Source organism: Rhipicephalus microplus, chromosome 8 (genome assembly GCF_043290135.1).
Source record: "Rhipicephalus microplus isolate Deutch F79 chromosome 8, USDA_Rmic, whole genome shotgun sequence".
Lineage (NCBI taxonomy): Eukaryota > Metazoa > Arthropoda > Arachnida > Ixodida > Ixodidae > Rhipicephalus > Rhipicephalus microplus.
This window is the reverse complement of record NC_134707.1, coordinates 78,863,601-78,875,877: the sequence shown is the minus strand read 5'-3', so window position 1 is coordinate 78,875,877 and position 12,277 is coordinate 78,863,601. Positions and strand designations below refer to the sequence as shown.

At 43.6% G+C, this 12,277-nt stretch overlaps 1 protein-coding gene across 6 annotated transcripts in view; it reads right to left on the bottom strand.

Moving 5' to 3' along the window:
• The window catches only part of LOC119163854 (uncharacterized), a 254,482-nt gene that overhangs the window by 241,175 nt on the left and 1,030 nt on the right, over nt 1-12,277 (bottom strand). For 5 of the 6 annotated variants that reach the window (XM_075872189.1, XM_075872191.1, XM_075872190.1 and 2 more), the window contains exons 2-4: nt 6,645-6,717; nt 4,468-4,616; nt 1,790-1,848 (exon numbers count right to left, since the gene is read on the bottom strand). In XM_075872189.1, the coding sequence (XP_075728304.1) occupies nt 1,790-1,848; nt 4,468-4,616; nt 6,645-6,717 (281 nt within the window). The remainder of the gene's footprint in view (nt 1-1,789; nt 1,849-4,467; nt 4,617-6,644; nt 6,718-12,277) is intronic. The other variant, XM_075872192.1, reaches the window with a different exon arrangement.

The window sequence follows — 12,277 nt, the reverse complement described above, 5'->3', positions numbered from 1 at the left end:
GCGACCTTTTGGCTTTAGCGTAATCTGCGCGTTAGGTGCCACGTTGCAGAGCACTTGCTCATAGCTGTTGACCACCTAGCAGCCAACTTGCCGCTTCGGGCGTGCCGGTATTCAGCTGTGGAGATGGTGAATATTTCGTGAGCGGCTGTGTCGGCCTCGCCAAACCGTTTTCGCGAGGCCTACTTCGTCGACGTTCGGCCCGATGCCGAGCCTGAAGCTTCCGAACTGGACCACTGCGGCGGTGATGTGAGGCAGCGCGTCGACTCCGACCAGGGAGAATTAAACCATCTGTTGCGATGGTTTAATTACGGCCGATGATGATGCTGACACTGCGGAACTGTGCACGAATTGGGACATTGTGAATGAAGTACGTGGCAAGAGCGATTTGGGGGAATCGGGTTGCGAGAACGACGAAACTTCGGAGCCAGTGCGTCATGCAGCTTACGTGACGAGCCTCGGCGAACGACCACCCTGCCGTTTTAAATGAACTCCAGACTGCCCTTATCGCCTTTGCTCTTCGAAACACGTGCATCACGGACTTTTTGGGGCAAAAACAGTTTGTGTTTTCACTCGCAACTTTTTTTTAAAGCTGTGTTGCATTTACTACGAACTTTGGGATACAGCGAACAAATGCCGCGTCACGCTCAGGTTCGTTATAAGCGGGCTCGACTGTATAATATGACATTCAAACCTTGATGTAACGAACCCACATATAACGAATTATCTGTCATACCGAAGTAAATGAGAAATAGCCATCATAGACACAGTATTACAAATATATGTTTCTAATGAGTATCTGGATATAACGAAGCATTTTCATGGCATGTGCGACAGTAATACCAAGGTTTGATTGTTTTTCAAGAACTGCTACCTATGCTAGAAAACAATGCCTGCTAGAAATCTGCACACAAATACAAATAAGCACAGCAAGTTCAGTCTCAAATTATAGGGAATAAAAAAAATTCTTCAACGCTAATAACCCTCCTTATGCAACTAAAGTTGTACGGTTGGTGACCTTGCCACGAGGTCTTCCCCAAACACTTAGGTGAGACAATTTCTTTAGCCGAGTAGGCAGTCGGCTGCCATATTTAGGTCACAAAGGCGGGGCGTTTCCCTTCTTAAAATATGCTGAAAATATAGCAGACCAACCGAAATTTAGGATTTGTTTCAATTAGCTGAAAAGTGGAATTATCAGATTTAAAACACCAATAGCGACACCTCCCTTCCTCACCAAGCAAAACTGAAAAATAACCCTCACACAGACTTTCCTATAATTACAAAAGTGTCTATGGGAGCTGCAACGCACGGCACTTCACCAGTGTGGGAGGTAGCACACAAATTTGTATAATCTTCGTACTTTCGGCCACGCCTGCCTCCGTCTGGCTTAGAGCCGCTTTGTCACGAAACGACAATCGGCAAATGTTGAGCAGTTGCACTTCATACTCGCATTTTAGGCTCCGCAATCGAAATTGGGTCACAAAGTTAACAAGGATGCGTTCTTTCATTTGAAACAAAAACCAAAACACAACAATAAACAAAGCCACAAGTGCATTCAAACCCCGCAAGCATGAGGACAAGGCGAATTTGCGTACTACCCATCATTCCCACGGTCGCTAAACGATCGCAGCTCCGGAGCAGCTCTAGTTAGTTTTAGCAATCTCTATACCCACACACACTCCTTTCACTCCTGCAACGACTATATATTGGAGATTACAGTACGGAACTTGCAAAATGCACACACATGATCAACAGTCAGCCACGTCTGTGTCATACGGCCGAGAGAACCCACCTGATGAAAAAGTTCATCTGTTCAGGCGAAGCAAGGTTTTCATGAAGGAGCATGCCCACCTGAAAGGAAGGCAAGTTCACAATGAACGATTTACAAAATGACACTGCAATCAAGCAAATAGGACTAAGGAAGTAACCATTTCTAAAGAACAACACTAAAGGAGTTCATTGCCTCACGAATCGACCGCCACAAAATTTTTAAATTGGTCTAGTGGAAGCGAAGTCGCAGAGATTTGTCGCGCACTACCATTGTTTTCCAGTCTTCGCCCGTCCTGACGAGCGCGCAAGAAGCTATGCACAGAATGATAGCAGAGAGGAAAGAAGTTGCGTCGCGCCAATCATGACTAGAGGCCAAATTTTCAGGCATTCAAAAACAAAAAGCTGTCAGGCGCCGATCGTAAAACATTTTTTGGCCCTCGTCGTCGTAAATGTGAGCACAATAGATGTTTACATACAAGGTAATATTATCAGGACAAAAATATGCGAGACCTGTATCTACAACAGGGGGGAAAAAAAAGAAAAACAAAGTCTAGGACGTTTCGCACTAGTGGCGCCGAGCCCCAAAGAACGGTTGAGGTGTGTAGCCTTCTTTGTTCCCTGCTATTTTTTTTTAACTTTCATCTCATTTTCTTGTCTCTCTTCTTTACTTTTTTTGTCAGTTTATTTCCATTTCTTGACCTTAGCACTATATAGAGCTCCCCACTTTTGAGGGTTACCTTTCCAATTCTTTCTTTTCTTCTCTCTCGCTCCCTCTTGGTATCTTCCTACATCTGTCTATACATTTCTGTCTTGCAATAATTTTTCTCTCCATACCAGGGTTTTTTCCTTTCTCCTCACCCTCACTCAGCTTTCCTGCACATTTGGTATGCTATACCATGCAAGGCTATGTCATGCACCCCTAGCGCACGTGGACAGCCGAGTGGTTACAATGTTCTCTCTGGCACCTCTTTCTGTTGAAAAGGTGTGCAAAAACAAAGTGCTCGCAGGCATGATGGTAGCTAACACCTTTTGGCATCGTCTGTTAGCTCCCATTAATACTGTGTCCAGCGAAAAAACGAGCCCCTAAATTTACACCGCTTTCCTTTATTCCAAGCAGGGGTCTTGTACGGAGAGAATTCGGGCATTACGAGGGGGATTATTGGTTGGGTACCAGCTCGTAGTATCACGTACGTAGCACCAACAGGAAAAAAAAAAGAAGAGGTCCACACTCGCCGCAATGGCAACAGGTGGCACGCACCAACACTTCTGCATTTGTACACGTTGTACCCTATAAAGTGGGCCTACGGTAGCTCATTGGTAGAGCATCGGATGAGTTATTCGAAGGCCGCAGGTCCGAATCTTGCTGGTGGCAAGTTATCTTTTCGTCTACGTTACTTCCTTCACATTAACATTACAATTACTTTTAATGACATCTGCTATATTTTTCTTGGCATCATTGTCCGTTATGTCTAATATTGTGTTTAACAAAAAAAACAAGCCCTTAAATTTACATTGCTTTCCGTAACGTACAAGTGGTTTGATTGTGTCCGATTTCACAATCGCGGCATAGCAGAGCGTGATAAGTAATGAGGCATGCCCGTAGCCATGCTCAACGGCCGTCAATTGAGAGTCGTACAATCCGACCCTGTGAAAACCTCCAACAATGTGTTCAAGCGTCTTCAAAGACAAATGACATTCCACGACCTTCAAGGCCTTGAAAACAAAACATATTTGAAGGGTTTTCAAGGATTTCAAGGACCTGTGCACACTGTGGGTTTTTTAACATTGTCCAATAAGATTTGTGGAGTCAACTAAAGAAACCAGTACGAACAAACTCGCCGGTAGTACTGCTTGAGCCTCTTAAACATTTTAGCACAGCTTGTGAAATCCCAGTTCACAAGCTGCACCAAAATACGTGGAGGAGCCGAGGTGGAAATCAGTTGACACTCACTGGCAGTCAAGCTGCGCCAGTGAAAACGAGATGAAGATGAATGACAGTCAACAAAACATGTTGCGAGGCTAGCTGCCGATACATTAAAATATTCCAGCGCTACTTTTGACCAATACAGGAAAAGTGCACGACAGCACAGGCTCTGCACTATCCTGAGAGCGCCTGCCTCATCATTCACTTTTCAGTATTGTCCTAATAGAAGATACTAGTACACAAACTGCAAATATTTTCAGCTTGTTGCTCCAAATAACAACACTGGCGCCGAGTCACAAAATACCAGTCCCAGCTCTGTATTTTGCTGCCAGTCGCACATGCTCTACGTGCGACTGGCAGCGACTCGGGCCGCGATTTTCGCAATTTAGCCTGCAAGCAGGACGCACCCTTGCGAACCCAGTGAACTGCGTTGACAAGTCACGACAATATCCATTGCGGTGGGGCTGGCTCGCCGATGCTGAGGGATAAAAACTTCAAAATGAAAATAAAATATTGTACATGTTGTCTGGTTATTGTGCGCGAAAAGCACCAACAGTGCATATCATGGAAACGAAGAATGCCCCTTTTGGGGTGCCTCAAAATTATGTCAGTAAGAACGAACGACTTACACAAAACGTGCACTAACAGCTCCAAGTACACCCTGTGGATGCGTCGTTAGTTTTCATCTGGTTCTTCTATTACACTGGCGCTTTCAATGCAACTATGAACCAACTAGCACAAAAATATGCCTGGACAGTTGGCCCCATAATAGGTACCTTGTACGAGAACTGGTCGGCAGGGTAGTGGCCATCCAGGAGTACTTCGAGGGCCTCGGCAGCAGTCTGCCACCGGTACTGGCAACACAGACGCTGCACCAGACGGGCCAGGAAGTGAGCACGCCGGTTCACTGGCCGCCAATCCTCCACTGCATAAATTGGCCGGGCCTACTCAGGCAAGCACAGCACAAAGCCCCCTCAAACAACCTCAGAAAAGTGCACAACAACCGCAATATTCTCTCGCAACCCTTGCAGTTTTCTTGCAGATATTTGAGACACCAATGATAGTACTCGCATGACCTCACTATGCTACACGATATTTTTCTGTGGTTCTAGCACGAGAGATATCGGTTAACAAGGCCTTGTAACACCTTTGCAAGTAACCACTGATGGATTTCATTAAAGAAATTTACTGCCTCACGAATCAACGGCTGCAAAACCTTTTACAGTTCGTCAAGTATGAGCGAAGCGAGAGATTTGTCGCATGCAATAATCGCTTTGTTTTCTCTCGCACCAGTGAAAGTTGAGCCACGCGCTCCATCACCTAGCGCACTTTTTTTTTTTCAAACACATGCCGAACTTCTACCGTCATCATGAGCGCACAAGCAGACAAGTGGTGTCCCCTTGCAGAAGCCGCATACCTGTGAATTCGGGTACACTCAAACCTCAATATAATGAACCCAGATATAACGGCATATTGGTTATAGCAAAGTAAATAAATATAGTTTGACAATAGACACAGTGTTACAAATATACCTTTATAACAAATTTTCAGATGTAACAAACTTATTTTTGTGTACAATGCAACTTTGTTATGAGGTTTGAGTGTGCATGGCACGGTCATTTGGGTATATGGCATAATTTGTAGAAAGACAAGGAAACAATTTTTTCGCTCACTTGGAGAACTGAATTCCAGGCCACGCGACGTGCTATAAATGTGTGGCTCCTGTGCTCTCGGGGCCCTCGACTACTGATAGTCAGCGTTTTCTGACCATGCTGAAAAGTGTGGCAGGGCCCTTTTACCCTTCTAAAATTGTTGGCCACTGCACTATGACATACGATTAAGCGCCCATTTTTATTAGTTAACGATAAAACTTCATGTAGCACTCACAAGTAGGACAACAAATGCAAGAAATGATTAACAGGCACCGATTTTCATTTCAAATTCATAGTGAAAAGCAAGAAAAAAAAAAGAACAGGCTGTAATCATTAAAACACAGAGCCACAAGATTAGCACGGTCTTCACAAAAAAAAAGAATAAAAAGTTTAGGAAACTTTCAAGTCTGATTACTGTGCAAGCCAGTCATCACACAAAATATCCAACCATAGAGCGCAGCAAATGTGAAATATCCTTGAGGCCTCCCACATCAATCGATAGATTGATATGTGGGGTTTGAATGTCCCAAAACCATTATATGATTATGAGAGATGCCGTAATAAAGGGCTCCGGAAATTTCGACTACCCGGGGTTCTTTATTGTGCACCCAAATCTGAGCACACAGGCCTACAGCATTTTCGTCTCAATCGCAAATGCAGCTTCAGCAGCCAAGTACCTTAGCCACTAGACCACTGCAGCGGGGCTCCCACACGAAGGAAAGGGGACAGCTGCATCAGCGATCCGTCCATTCAATTATGGAGCAATGCACAAAAAAAATAAAGTGCCGAGCACGTGCGGAGCTGTAATGTGGGGCCATTTAACAAGGTCATGTCACTCAAAACTTGTTTCATCAGTTATTTTATTACCGAAGAGTGTGTTCATCTCGCAACCCCACTTGCGAGCGATCATGACCTGGTTTTCCTTCTTTCGTCCTTCGTTTATTCTTGCTTTTTAAAATGAACTTCACTCGAGAGCAGGGCTTGGTTCGAAGTAGCAGCATTATAGAAGCAAGTTGGGCTAGTTGGTGCGTGGCGACTACGAACAATTAACACAAGAAACAAGGAATGAGGTGAAGGCAACGGACACGATGCAACACCAAGAAAGTGGGGCTTTTTGTAAAAGAAAAGCAGCCAATCCGTTTTTAACACCCACTATAATGCCAGCATAATGAAGCAAAAAAAAAGGAAGAGGTTTGCATTTAAGTGAGTAGAGATAAAGCTATAACCAGAATGCCAGTGTGCTTCCACTTTTCTATCACATTATTAAGAGAATACATACTCCCATGCAGCATTTCTCAAACCTGTTCTTGTATCAGCCGACAACGGCGCTTGCGAGGACGTAGATGGTGCTCTCAGATGTTTCAGGAGTGCCCTCTGTGGAGAAAAATTACAACAATGCATTTACTCAAGACGACACGGAGCAGAAATGTAGAGCTGCGACATTGACAAATATTCAAGTGCAGGATTGCAAATTTTACTGCCTTTTCAACGATGTGAGAACCCTGCAACCGAGAGTCACTAGACTTCTATACAAATGAGAGGGTCAAGGAGCCTGTGCAGCAGAAATCATGGTATCGACATATGGTTGCGAGTGGAAAATTGAGTTTTTGATGAGTAAAAAAAAATCGTACATTCAAAACAAATAAGCAATGAGAATCTTGGGTCAAGGCGAGAACTGAAACCAGGCCTTCAGCGTGGTAGATGGACGTTTCACGATGGAGCCAGGGCAGTGTTTGGAACTACTGGAAAAACAAATCCTACACAGGAGGGGAGCGGTACATGTAGCTTAATTACCACATGTAATATTGTGGGTGACAAGAATTTCATCAAGCGTCACACCATTTCAATTGCATAATGAATGGTTGGTTTAAATGCACCTCCATTACAAAGTGGCCAAGCATAATTTATCCCAATCGTTAGCCACAGACAAAGTGTACAGCTGCACATATTCCTAAATGAAAGCCTAGCAGCCACTTCACAGATTTGCAATATGATTAATTAAAATGTAATGGGCACTGCGACTCCCCTTGCAGTGCTCATTGTTACGCACACAGACATTAAGATACAATTCTGAGCAAGCACCCTATTCCTCATTTTGAGAGATATTAAATATGCGTCTATGACCAAAGAAGCCCCCCCCCCCCTTTACAATCATTTTTTTTTCCACCAGTTTTTGGCAACAGTACAGTAGCACTCCCTAGAACCCAAGAATCGAGAGTATAGATATAGGCAGATTTATACTACCTTTACAGGGGAGTGCCTCGGGGTTGCATTCATGAAATTTCACACGAGGATTCCTAGGACACCTTCAGTCAAAACAATAAATAGACGCACATTCAATAAAACACATCATCAGAAGCACAAGTGTGCATTCTGAGAAGCTCTTCCACAGCTATCTTGAATTTCCATGCACAACCAAGCAAGGGCCCCCCTTTCCAAATGTTGTCCAATCATACTTCACCGCCGGAGCTGTATAGTTGTTTTTAAATGAGAAGCCAAGGCTCGCATATGTATGTGCACACAATGTGAAACAAGGCCTAATCATTCTGTCAAGTTGTACTATTGAAGATAATGCTCAAGTGTCCCTCTTTTTAAAAAGCCTTGCTACTAGCGTAACGAACTTCCACTAACTATAGTGCCGACATACTGAGCAGTAATCTTCAAACATATTTCACAAACCTCATGAGACTCGGAAAACCTTCAACCAGGACTCAATGCAAATCTTTATTACACACTGGAAGTTGTCAGCTACCATGTAGGTAGGCTTTTACTGCTGTAGCCTTTCTGGCAGTGCAACACACATGTAATGTAGAGTCGCTAGTTCCACTTATATTGAGCAGAGTTGAGCTTCTTTTTTTGCCGAGTCACTTGTGTTTTTCCAAGCATATTTGTATTGTCCCAGCAAATACAGATGTTCTAGTGATAATCCTGTTCACCAATATGTGTTGGTTCTTCACTGATGACGTGCTTGTCGATGACCGAGTAGTTGAGCATACAGATGTTCATTGCAGCACAGCCCTCCCCCTTTCCTTGTCCTACAAAGTCAATGTATGGGGCAAACCTTACGCCCCCCTCTGACACCCCTCCCTCGTGCACACACCTGTAGTTCAATGTTGACGTCACACATACATTGGTGGTATCAACAAGTAACGCTGGCAATGTGCTTTCAATCGAATGGAGACTGCCCAGAAGACTATGTAACAGGTAGCTGCAAGCTATCGTTCATACCTGGGCATATTATTGCTGTACAGAAGAAATACGCAATTTCTTACAGCTTCTTTTGGGCTTGTTTTGCGACGAGTATTCACTTGTTCACTCGGCAACATTTGGGAACACTGAATGCAAAGGTCGTAGATCTTGGCAGCAACTGTCAATACCCTTAGATTTTTAATCCAGATAAATGGCGGAGCTTATGATTATGAGGAATGCCATGGCTGAGAACTCTGAAGTGATTTTGACTACTAGGTCAAAGTAATACTTCGGCCCAATCGAAATTTTGGAACAGTGAACGATAACCGAACCCACACCCTTGCAATCAGTAGCTTGACAACTTAGCCCCTAAGCTATTACATCGGGCAAATAGATTTTTTTGCCCTACTTTGCTTTCATCATATAAAATCCTCAGCTAAATTGAAACTAGCGACAACTTGTTCTTCACTAGTCTTCCTACAAACTACAGTAGAAGTAAAACTTACAGCATCCTACAAAACAAAAGTTAGCAATAAGACAAATTGATTGATTGATACATGGGGTATAACGCACCAAAACAAACATATGATTATGAGACGCTGTAGTGAAAAGCTCCGGAAATTTCGACCACCTGGGGTTCTTTAACGTGCACCCAAATCTGAGCACATGGAGCTACAACATTTCCGCCTCCATCATAAATTACCAATAACACAAGGCATTCTTCAACAAGTCTTGGCAAAAAAAAGGGTATAAGCAGAATAGACAAATATTGGCACATAAATAACTGCAGTTCTACATCCCAAAACACGACATGATAGATGCTGTAGTGGAAGTTTCCGGAAATTTTGACCATCCAGTGTTCTTTTACGTGTGCTGACATCGCACAAAACACGAGCCTCTATCTTTTTCACCTCAATTGTAATGCGACTGCTGCGGCTAGGACCGATCCCGCGACCTTCTTCGCGGTCAGTAGCCGAGCAGCCTTAGCCGCTATTCCACCTAGGCATACCGAGAGATTAACAGAAGTGATTAGAGACCAATGCGGCAAAACTGTGACAAAAGGTGCCATTGTTCCCGAGCGTGCCGATAGCATGAGTACCAAGCACATTCCATTTTCCAAAGCAGGGGTGGCTGGCAGAAAGCAGCCCATCTCACTGCTGGCCCATATGAAAGCCCACTTCCTAAATGAACACCTGTGCACTACTTTTCAACACTTTGTTATGCCCGTGTAAATTTAAAAATTTTTTTCTTGCTGGAGTTGTGAGTAAGTGTACGTTTATCGTATTTGCCTTGAAGGAGCTGTTGGTTGAAGTATGTTTCGCTGACCACTGATGCTTTGAAAAATGGAACGTGCTTGACACTCTTGCTCTCGGCAGGCTTGGGAGCAGCAGCGCCACATTCGTCTCAATTTCGGCGCTCCGGCCACCAGTCGAGTGTGCTGTTCCTTTTTCGTTGCGAATGCACATTCTACAGGTGACCACAGCATCCGAATGCATCAGCAAAGTGATGTAGAACATGTTACACCAGCATAATTTCTACATCAAGCCACCTCATGATTAAGGAAATGTATATGCAAATTTTTACTATATTTTCATTCACTACTTCAGCAATGTCCACACATAATGAGATTGGTTCCCCGAAAAGTGGCACGCTGCATCCAGAACTCTCCTTAAAAGGACACTTAAGAGCAAAACGACTTTCTTATAAGTAATGTACAATTTCACAATCCCAAAGGCACCACACTTATCGAAACATGACGCTTGGTAAGCGAGAAAAAGCGCGAGAAGATAATGTGGGTGGCGTCGGCACCTTTAAATTCTCGCACTAAACACCTTGATGCAATAAATTTTGAAAGAGTCTACTGGGTCCTATATAGCTTCAATCGATAAAAATGAATTACATTGTAATTTGAGGATGCCACAGACCTAAAATATCAAGTTTCGGAAAATTTCATCGAACCAATGACACGAAAATATATTTTGAAATTTCCTTGGGCACGCAGAGAGATTTTGGTGCAAAATTTAAAAATCAAACTTCAACTTTGATAGTGTCTGCTAATAATAAACTTACGATAGTGAAAAATATAACATAAGCGCAGTTTGTCAATCCAAACAAAGTCATTGTTCCTTAAAGGGGTCGTGAAACGCTCTCTCTAAAGCGACAATTCGAAGCCACCGGCGTCCACACGCACTAACTAGGTGACGTCATCATAAGTAATGCTTTGCCTATCGAGGAACGCGGAACTCTTCGGTACTTGCGAGTGCGTGAAATCGGGACACCTATTAGCGTCTTTGCCACACGCAATCGGCCCTACCTTGAACTCTGACGTCATATTAAGAAACGTTCTTGTGGGACGCGGATCACGTGTATGACAGACGCCGATGAGCGCCTCTTTCGCGCACTCGAGAAGCCATATAGAGTCCCGCGTTACTCGATAGGCAAACCGTCTATGCAGGTCCACTCGGGCTGATGATATAGTTAACACATGTGGCTGCCGATGGTGTCGCATTGTCGTTGAAAAGCAACCGTTTCACAACCCCTTTAACCCTAAACCTTGTAAATTTTAATGATTTGCTAACATGTGAATAAGCTACCAGTTTGCAGATAAAGGAAAGGAATACCCAACAAATGGAACTGGTGATTATATGAACAGGCCAAACTCAAGACAAAGCGTTTCGCAATAGAAAGATGTAATAACTTATCCCTGACTGAGAAAACATCCTTGGTTGAATGAAAAGCAGGAAAAAAAATTATTTGACCATTATGATACTGCCTAATACAAAATCAGAGCACAGCTTCATGCTGGAGCAAAGCCTGCCGTGTTTGAAGTTTTGGCTTTGCACAAGATATCAACCGTGCCGTAAATCGAAATTGTCCGGAAGTACGGAAACGCACACTGCGCTATCATTCGTCTTTCTGCAGATCAGCGAGGTACACGCTACACATCTGTATTGTGATACGTGCGCTTCATCGATGCTGCATATGGCTAATAGCAATAGAAAAATTACAGTAGGGCACTTTGCAGTGGGTAGAAAGCACTGATCCACACTCGCTGCTTAGCTAGTATTTCATGATGACTGTTCGCTATCTTATTTTTCTGCCGCACTATATTACAAAGGTTAATGCAATTTATTGCCAGACATGATGCCTGTTGTACAAGGTCATTTTGCGAATGCGTTTCGAGCAACAGTGCGGTTGTGGTAGAATACGAAACTGCCATGCACAGGGCCCCGGTTTATATCCCTCTCTATGCAAGGTGAATATTCTTTTCCGATTTTTTTTTTCCCCGCATATATCTGTTAGCGATTGACAGCGCTGAATCTGGGAATGGCCGCCGAAGAGCTCCACTTTAATATAAAGAGTTAGTCAAGTCACAAAAACACCAAACCAGGCATAAGAAAGAACTGTAAATTTAAGGACTCGTTTTTGTTGTTTGATGCAATATTAATGGGAACAAACAGACGATTATGCCAAGGAAAGTACAAGTGATGCTATTAGGAGAAGTGTAATGGAAGAGGTGAAGAAAGGAAAGTTGAATAACACATTTCGAGCCAATTGGTTCTTCGTACTGAGGCAAAAACGGCGCGTACTGACGAAAATAGGCACACACAAGTTTGTTTGTTTTCGTTGTTATTGTTGATGATACATCAACCGGCAGTTGTTACCGGCAGGATACGAACCTGCGACCTTCGGATGTCGCAGGTTCATTGTCTGTTATTATTGCAACCATACACGACATCCACCC